This window comes from Suncus etruscus, chromosome 13 (assembly GCF_024139225.1).
Source record: "Suncus etruscus isolate mSunEtr1 chromosome 13, mSunEtr1.pri.cur, whole genome shotgun sequence".
In the NCBI taxonomy this organism is placed as follows: domain Eukaryota; kingdom Metazoa; phylum Chordata; class Mammalia; order Eulipotyphla; family Soricidae; genus Suncus; species Suncus etruscus.
This window is the reverse complement of record NC_064860.1, coordinates 30,408,749-30,418,925: the sequence shown is the minus strand read 5'-3', so window position 1 is coordinate 30,418,925 and position 10,177 is coordinate 30,408,749. Positions and strand designations below refer to the sequence as shown.

At 36.0% G+C, this 10,177-nt stretch overlaps 1 protein-coding gene across 1 annotated transcript in view; it reads right to left on the bottom strand.

Moving 5' to 3' along the window:
- The window catches only part of HCLS1 (hematopoietic cell-specific Lyn substrate 1), a 41,987-nt gene that overhangs the window by 12,530 nt on the left and 19,280 nt on the right, over positions 1-10,177 (bottom strand). The window contains exons 4-6 of the mRNA XM_049785950.1: positions 9,126-9,236; positions 6,074-6,128; positions 3,190-3,300 (exon numbers count right to left, since the gene is read on the bottom strand). Coding sequence (XP_049641907.1) covers positions 3,190-3,300; positions 6,074-6,128; positions 9,126-9,236 — 277 coding nt within the window. The remainder of the gene's footprint in view (positions 1-3,189; positions 3,301-6,073; positions 6,129-9,125; positions 9,237-10,177) is intronic.

Sequence of the window (10,177 nt, the reverse complement as noted above, 5' to 3'; positions counted from 1 at the left end):
GTCAGCTTTCAAAAAGAAAGGTGTAACTCCCTCCTCTCCATCCCCAACTCACCTTTTTGGGATTCGTGTTTCTCTGTCTCTCCCTTGTAGTCATATCCCAAGGCTGACTTGTCGCGTTTATCACTCTCTACCCCATAACGGCCACCAAAACCACGTGAGTAATCTAAAGTGGAAAGAATAGTCATGAGTGCTGTTGAAGACAGATTCAGGAAGAACCAGTGCAGGAAGATAGAAGCCATGAAAGAAAGCAGCACTTCAATATAGGTGAATTAAAGACAAAAAGTCGAGCTATGGTAGATCTACTTTAAAAGACTTGTAGAAAAATTCTACTCATGTCTACAGGATTAGAACAAGAAGCTATACTGTTTATTTAGCATTTGAAAGGAAACAATTTATCTGAGATTTGGAAATTCCAGGTATATATTCCCGAGTATATTTAATGTCCAAATTTTAATTATTATACAGTAGTAACAATAAAGTGAGAAAATAATTTAAATAGTAATATGGGAAAATACCTATATCAAAGAATCAGCATCAGAAAAATGGCATAAATTTAAGACCAATTATATACCTCAAGATAGAATGCATTAAAAGAGGTGAGAGATAATAAAATGACAAGAGCTTTTCTCATTATTCATGAGGAATACATATGTGGGTATAAAGTATTAACAGAATCAGGATTCCATAAGCAAAATATTACAGATTTTATAATAGATAGATATCTAGGTATATAGTAAGTTAATTATTGATAAGGGAGTTAAAAATGTGTAGTGGATCAAGAAAAACTTCTTAAATGAGTGGTGCTGGGAAACCTGGTCAGCTATGTGCAAGAAACTGAACTCAAATTTAATACCATCCACAAAGGTCAAATAAAACTGGATTAAAAATCTAGATATTTTGACCTGAAACCATAAGGTACAAAGACAAAAACATGGGCAGACTCTCCATGGCATTGGAGCTAAAGATATCTTCAAATATTTTAAGCAAGTAGAAGCAAAAATCAAAGAAAGTAGAAGGAAAAATAAACAAATGGGAATACATTGAATTAATAAATTCTGCAAATGAAAGGTCACGATGACAAGGATACAAAGACCACTCATGGAATGGGAGAAATTATTCACCAAATATTTATCTGATAAGGGGTTAATATCTAATATATCTACTATATATAAAGAATTGGTATAGCTCATGAAGAAAAATTAGGGGGCCAGAGAGATAGCATGGCGGTAGAGCATTTGCCTTGTATGCAGAAGGACAGTGGTTCAAATCCTAGCAGCGATTTCTGAGCATAGAGCCAGGAGTAACCCCTGAGCACTGCTGGGTGTGACCCAAAAACAAACAAACAAAATCAAAACAAAACAAAACTAAAAAATCCAACCCAATTAAACAAAGGGTGTGTGTGGAAAGCTTAGAACAGCAGTAGGGCATTTGCCTTGCACTCAACTAACCCAGGATAAACCTGGGTTCAATCCCGGGCATCCCATATGGTCCCCAAGTCAGAAGAGATTTCTTAGTGCATAGCAAGAGTAAGCCCTGAGTGTCACTAGGTGTGGCCCAAAAACCAAAACCAAAACAAACAAACAAACAAAAAAAGACACTATTAAACAAAGGGAAAAAGAGATAAACAGAACTTCCTCACAAAAGAAAGTCAGATAGCCAAAAAGGCTCATGAATAAACATTCTACATCTTAAATATTAGAGAGATGCAAGTCAAAACAACAATGAGATATCTTTCAAAGACCAGAGTCTGCATACATTACTAAGAACAAGAACAACCAATTCTTGCATGGATGCTGGGAGAAAGGGTCTCTCATTCACTGCTGGTTGGAATTTCAACTGTTCCAACCTTTTTGGAAAACAATATGGAAATTTCTAAACAAACTAGAAATTAAGTTTCTATTCAACTCATCAACATCTTTTCTGGATATATATCCTAGGCTTCCAAAAGCATTGTACAGAAAAGTCCTCTGTACTCCTATGTTCATTGCAGCACTATTCACAATAGTCAGAATCTGAAAACAACTTAAGAGTCTAAGAACAGAGAAGAGAATAAAGAAACTGGTGTGCATCTACACAATGGTATACGACACAGCTGTTACAAAAATGAAGTCATAAAATTTGATTATACATGAATAGCCATGAAGAGTATTGTGCTGAGTGAAATGATTTTGGGAGAGAGAGACAAACATAGAATAATCACATTTATCTGTGGGATATTTAAAAAATAGTATCAGTACAATACCCAAAGATAATGGAAATATTGGGAGAGAAGTTCAGTGAAGATAAAGAAAGGACTGCTATGACAATAAGAGTTGGAAATGATCACTCTGGAAATGAATTGGGAATTGAAAGTAAGTGTATGGCCCATCCAACACTATTAGGAGTGACCCAAATTATCTCCAAATTAAAATATGATTAAATCCAATTTAACTACTGTTTTTGTTTTATTTTTCTAATCTAGTACAAGGTTGCAAAAGTTAATCTTGTGTTTTTTTCCTAGAAAAATTTTAGCTTTAACTTTAAAATCAGTTATTCATATTTTTTCCTTTCCTTTGATTTCTTCTTTTCTTCTTCCTTTCTTTTCTTACTTTTCCTTCTTATTCTTGCTTCCTCCCTCCCTTCCTTCCTTTCTTTCTACTTTTTCTTTCTTTCATTCTTCTTTATCTCTTTCTTCTTTCTTTTTCATTCTTTCATCTTTCTTTTTCTTACTTTTCTTTCTTTTTTCTTCCTTCCTTTCTTCCTTTCTTCTTCCTTTCTTCCTTTCTTCCTTCCTTTCTTCCTTCCTTCCTTCCTTCCTTCCTTTCTTTCTTTCTTTCTTTCTTTCTTTTCTTTCTTTCTTTCTTTTTCTTTCTTTCTTTCTTTCTTTCTTTCTTTCTTTCTTTCTTTCTTTCTTTCTTTCTTTCTTTCTTTCTTTCTTTCTTTCTTTCTTTCTTTCTTTCTTTCTTCTTTCGTTCTTTCTTTCTCTCTTTCTTTCTTCTTTTTCTTTCTTTCTTCTTCCTTTCCTTTCCAATCACTTCTCTTTGGTCCTTCTGTCTTGATCCTAATCTTACAGGTGCCACTTCACCCTCACAAACGTATCTTTACTACCTATCTCAACACCTTCACAGCACATTCGCCTCTTGGTATTCTGTGTCCCTGATTCAGCTTCAAAAAGAAAGGTGTAACTCCCTCCTCTCCATTCCAACTCACCTCTTTGGGATTCATGTTTCTCTGTCTCTCCCTTGTAGTCATATCCCAAGGCAGCCTTGTCACGTTTATCACTCTCTACCCCATAACGGCCACCAAAACCACGTGAGTAATCTAAAGTGGAAAGAATAGTCATGAGTGCTGTTGAAGACAGATTCAGGAAGAACCAGTGCAGGAAGATAGAAGCCATGAAAGAAAGCAGCACTTCAATATAGGTGAATTAAAAACAACAAGTCGAGCTATGGTAGATCTACTTTAAAAGACTTGTAGAAAAATTCTACTCACTTCTACAGGATTAGAACAAAAAGTTATACAGTTTATTTAACATTTGTAAGAAGACACTTTATCTGAGATTTGGAAATTCCAGGCATATACTCCTGAGTATATACAATGTCCAAATTTTAATTCTTATACAGTAATAACAATAAAGTGAGAAAATACTTTAAATACTAACATGGGAAAATACCTATATCAAAGAATCAGCATCAGAAAAATGGCATAAATTTAAGACCAACTATATACCTCAAGATAGAATGCATTAAAAGAGGTGAGAGATAATAAAATGACAAGAGATTTTCTCATTATTCATGAGGAATATATATGTGGGTATAAACTATTGACAGAATCAAAATTCCATAGCAAAATATGACTAAAACTTAAAGAGGTAAATTCATAATCAGGAGTGACAATTTTGACACTCTTCTCTCATTAACTGGTTGAAAATGTAAATGAAAAAGGAATCTAGGTACCAGAGAGACAGCATGGGAACTAAGGTACATGTTTTACATACAACTAATGCTCTTTTACCCGCCACACCACATATGGTATCCTGAGCACTAAAAAAAAAAAGATCTCTGAGCACAGAGCCAGTAGTAATCACTGAGCAGTACTACACAGGTGTGATCCAAGATCCCCACAAATGTAACTAAAATTATATGATACAGGAAATAGTATCACTATCACTTTGAATGGGTGATTATGATATGTCAATATACTTTCATTTTTGGGAAAAATTATTGTTCTGGTGAGTGGCGATAGCTAATTTGGGATAATTAGGGAAGACTTCATATTTTGGGGACAGAAGTAGTTCATCTCTATTCTTTCCCTCCATTCTTGTTGGTAAACATGGAACTTTATTTTAAAAAATAGACTTTAAACAATAAACATCAAGAAAAAAAAAGGAAAAGTTCTAACACACCTCAATTCCAGAAGCAAGAATAAAGTATATGAGAAGAGAAATAACACAGAAAATGCGGGGCCGGAGCGGTGGCACAGTGGTAGGGCATTTGCCTTACAAGCGGCTGACCCAGGATGAACTTCAGTTGGATCCCCTAGTGGCCCATATCATCCTCTGAGCCAGGAGTGATTTCTGAGCCCATAGCCAGGAGTAACCCCTGAACATCACAGGACATGGCCCCCCCAAAAAATATATAGACAAAATAAAATTTCTGAGAACTTTTCATAATGGGAATTATTCTTAGTTTAAAGAAAAAAGCCTCCTGTAAAGTAATTAATTCTGCATATTCAATATTTAGGCATATCACATCCTGATGGTATTTCAGAACAATAAATACAAAATAGGGGCCGGGTAGGTGGCGCTGGAGGTAAGGTGTCTGCCTTGCAAGCGCTAGCCAAGGAAGGACCGAGGTTCGATCCCCCGGCGTCCCATATGGTCCCCCCAAGCCAGGGGCGATTTCTGAGCACATAGCCAGGAGTAACCCCTGAGTGTCAAACGGGTGTGGCCCAATAATAATTTAAAAAAAAAATAATAAAATACAAAATAAAATCTTTCATTTCAAAAAAAGCAGAGAAAACATTTATTTAAAAAAGGAATTATTATTATATTTATATAATATAAATACCAGAGAAAATAAAACAAGATATTCAGAGTGATTAAGGTAAAAAAAATAATAATAATAATGTGCAAAATAAAAACTTTTTCAAACAAATCCTGAGTTCTTATATGAATTCTTACTGAACAAATTATAAAAGAATCTAAATAAACAAAAAGAAAATATAAGCAACAAGGAGGAAATAATAAGATACAATAAATAGTGATTAACTATATCACTGGAAAATATATTAGTCAGTTTAAATCAGCATTTACTAAGTAATGACAATGTGTTGAGGTTATTTAAAAACATGTGGAGGACTAGAAGAAATAGTGCAAGGTTTAAGGTGCTTGGCTTCTGTGGACCAATGTTGGTTCAGTCTTTGACACCATATATGGTCCCCAGAGCACTGCAGGAGTGATCTCTGACTACAGGGTCAGGAGTAAGTCCTGAGCACCACTGGATAAGATCCCAATATCCCCATAAACATACTTGAAAATATGTGGAGAGAGAGAGAGAGAGAGAGAGAGAGAGAGAGAGAGAGAGAGAGAGAGAGAGAGAGAGAGAGATAGGACTCAAAAGGTACTTTGAAGCAGGAGGCCCAGCTTCCATCCCTAGCACCACAGGACCTACCAATTTAGCCCCAAAACAAAAGACACATGGAACCAATACTAGATAACAATAACAACAATAATAATATAGTCCACTTTTTTATAAAGTATGTAGATTAGAGAAGGAATATAATTAAGTTATCTACACTTACTATATTATTCAGGAACAGAGCATGATTATTTTTTAATTTAAATCAAAGATGCAATGTACAACTTAGGAATCACCTAAAATGCTCCATTGGAGAAAAAAAAAACTCAATCAAAATAATAGAAAACAACCAAAGAGAAGGAATTACACATTTGCTTTTTAACACAAATAAAATAGTGAGGGGTTGGGCACAGAACTAAAGGTGTCAGTCACAGTTGTTGGTAGTTGCAGTCTAAGCAGAGTATTAGGGCAGATTCCAAAGGCTGCAACCTGAGCCCAGAGACCAGAGTCCTTGCCTTTCTGAGATGCATGTTTCTCCACTTCTCCTTTGTAATTGAAGCCAACTGCAGACTATAGGGAAAAGAAAAGACAACTGGTTAGAGTAGGAGCTGATAGTTTTCCTCTTCCCTTACTTACTTCCATCTCTCTCTAGATGTTAGTTAATAGGGTTTCTCTAGATGGACAAAACTTCATGTAAAGGACAGTTAATTTTTTTTTTTTTTTTGGTTTTTGGTTTTTGGGTCACACCCAGCGGTGCTCAGGGGTTACTCCTGGCTGTCTGCTCAGAAATAGCTCCTGGCAGGCACGGGGGACCATATGGGACACTGGGATTCGAACCAACCACCTTAGGTCCTGGATCGGCTGCTTGCAAGGCAAACGCCGCTGTGCTATCTCTCCGGGCAGGACAGTTAATTTTTGATAAAAGAGCCAAGAATTCCTAAAGATATGGCACCAGAAAAATGGATAACTACATGTACAAAATTAAAGCTCAAGCCATATCTTACACTCTATACAAAAGTATCCATTTTGAATGGATCAAGGGCCTTAAAATCGGACAGAAAACTAACTAAAATACAATGAGGAAAATACAGGCAGAATGCTCCAAGATTTGAATCACAAAGGCATCTTCAGTGATCTGATACTACTTGCAAAGGTACCAAAATAAAAAATATACAGATGGGAATATATCGACCTAAAGAGCTCCTGAGTGGCAAACAAACAAACAAAAAACAAAAACAACTTGCTAAAATGAAATGATATCTAACTAAATGGAAAAATATTTGCATTCAACACATCAGATATGTGCTTGCTATCTAGGATATAGAATGTAATTACAAAGATCAGCAGCAACTATAAACATTTAAAAATACTATAAAATGAGGAGTGGAGATGAATAGACTTCAGAATAACAAGCATATCACCAGTAGGTACATGAAAAAGTGGTCAGCATCATTTATTATTAGGGAAATTCAACTTAAAGACTACAATTAGATACCATTTCACATCAGTGAAAACAGCACATATCAAAATAGTAGGAACAATTTATGCTGGCGGGGATGTGGTGAAAAAGGAACTCTCTTCCACTTCTGGTAGGAATGTTCTCTGGTTCAACCACTGTGGAAAATGAACCCTAGGTATGGCCCTAAAGCCAAAACAAACTAAAAAGGGGGATTTTCCAGGGTTGAGGAATACAAGAGACCCAAAGATCCTAGTAAAAATAAACTCAACTAGGAAAACTTCAAGATACACTCTATTCAAAATTACAAAATCCAAAGATATTGTATAGAGGAAATTACATAAGATGTACAGCAGATATATCAATGAGACTCTACAAGCCAGAAAAGTTGACTCATTCATTTATATTCTGATAATGCATTTGACATTCAATACATTCCTAAGTATTAATAGAGCAAGTAATATAAAATAAATTTATATGCCTGCTAAGAGTACAGGCTAGGGAGTAGGGGCGATCCTAAGGACATTGGTGGAAGGAAAGGGACACATGATGAGATTGGTATTGGAACATGTTTGCCTAAAGCAACTCTATTATAAACAACATTGTAAATCATTGTCTTAATAAAAAATTTTTAAATAAACTGTTTTGTAAAATGTCTTTTAATAATGGTATTTCCAAATACGAATGCCAAAATTTATTTTAAAAAAAGCACTGTAATCCTTATTATTTTGGTTTGTTTGTTTGGGGACCACATCCAATGATACTCAGAGATTACTCCTGGCTCTGTGACAAGGGAGCACTCCTGGTTGTGCTCAGGGAAACAATATGGGTGTGGAGATTGAACCCAGTTGGCCGCATGCAAGGCAAATACTCTGCCCACTGTACTGTTGCTCCAGCCCCAATCCTAATTACTTTTAAGTTGTGGTAATATTTATGCAGACATGTTTTCCTTAATAATAGAAATAAGGATATGCTTTTTTTAATTTTTTATTTTTAATTATGAGAACAAAGATGCAAAGAAAGAGGACAAGGTAAAGTTACAGTGGAAAGACAATCACCATAACATAATTCTTAGAAGTCCCCTTGCTGATATCTTAACTTTGAAATTTCAGCCAAAGAACATTAAGATAAATAAGACAGAATCCATGTACAATTACTTTGTCCGTCAAGTCCCCAGATTGTAACACATTATAATATTTCTTAACAGCACACAAGGCAATCTAAAGCCATAAAACTTACGTAACTCCTTAAACATAACAGGCATAGTATTTTCTTACATTTCCATATACATGCATATTAGCTTAAATTAACCTCAAATTTGAAGTGGGTTCTTTTTAAGGATTAGAGTCAAAGGAGCACAGTAAAAATGGTGTTAGAGTGGCAATTGTTGTTTGCATAGGTCCACCAAAATATGAGGGACATGGAGAGGAATGACCTTGGCCTATATACAAAGAGACCCGACCCCTGAAGTTTCCTGGCACAAGACCAACTCTAGGCTCCAGGCAAGCTAGATCGTCCAATCCAAGACATTGTCTGTAGTGCCAACACACTTTTATTTTTCACACAGTATCTGTTGTTGGTATCATGTTTCTGTATTAAAGATCCTGGAATCTGCAAGGATATGCTTTGATGGTAAATCAAAATGTGAGATTTGGAATTTTTTCTCTTCATACAAACAAATAAACCAATGATCTAAAGAATTTTTAGTCTTACATTTCCGTCTTCCAGACCAGAGAGGTGGTGCTAGAGGTAGGGTGTCTGCCTTGCAAGTGCTAGCCTAGGACTGACTGTAGTTCGATCCCCTGGCTTTCCATATGGACCCCCAAGCCAGGAGCTATTTTTGAGTGCATAGCCAGGAGTAACCCCTGAACATCAAATGGATATGCCCCCCCCCCAAGAAAAATAAAAAAAACAACCCCCCAAAAATAAAACAACCAAAAAAAAATACATTTCAGTCTTCCCAAAGCATGCTGAGGGGAATCACAGAAACTCTCCTTGGAACAGACTCTCTGTGCAGTGCCTTATCTTTCCACAGGCAACATGCAGGTCTACCTTCTAGGAAGAATATCGGTAAATCTCACGTGATTTGAGGTGAAAAAGTTATCAGTTACCTTATCAGCCCTATCCTTTTCAACTCCGTATTTTCCTCCAAAGCCTCTAGCAGCATCAGTCTGTGAAGAATGCTTCTCCACTTCAGCAACATACTCATGGCCCACAGCACTCTGAGGAAAATCAAAAGCAGAATCAATAACGAGGGAACAATGACCAAGAGAAAACAAAACAAGACAGAGATAAGGTTGGGATACAAGAAATTCTATCCTTGTTAAGTGTCAGTCTAGGATAGGAATATGTCTTTGAGGGTCAAGGGGGCTTTTGGGGGAAATATTTAACATTTTAATTCTCATTAATATTATTAGGTGTTCATCAGTCAGAGAATTCTTAAAGCTGATCTGGAGGTAGCCAGACTAATGATAAACTGGTGGTGGTAGGGGTATGTGAATCAAGGGTTTGGGGCATGTCAAACATGACATAAAAGTGGACATGAGGAAGAGCTAGAGGACTGACTGTTTAATTTGGGTATTATACCAGGTACCAAATAGTTCACAGAAATAGCTGCTGTATTTTTCAAAAAAGTGGATCAAACACTCCTAAAATTCATTTGGACCAATAAATGCTATCAAATGAATAAATCCCTGGAAAAAGAAAATGGGAGCATTATTTTCCCTAACTTTAACTTGTACTATAAAGCAATAGTCATTAAAATATCCTGGTGTTGGAACAAAGACAGCCCTCAGATCAATGGAATAGACTTGAGTATTCTGAGACTGACCCCAAGTAGTCAACCAATTAATCTTAGAATCATTTTTCAGAATAATATATAACTTCATATCAATATTTGTAACACCTATGTGTATATCATGCAAATAATATATATACACAAAAAGAACACTAAATACAATACAAAGTACAGAAATCTCAAGAAGTTGCATCATAGATATAATACAGAAATATTTAGGGGTCGGAAGATAGCATAGAGGTAAGGCGTTTGCCTTTCATGCAGAAGGAAGGTGGTTTAAATCCTGGCATCCCATATGGTCCCCTGTGCCTGCCAGGGGCGATTTCTAAATTTCTGAGCACAGAGCCAGGAGTAACCCCTGAGCAC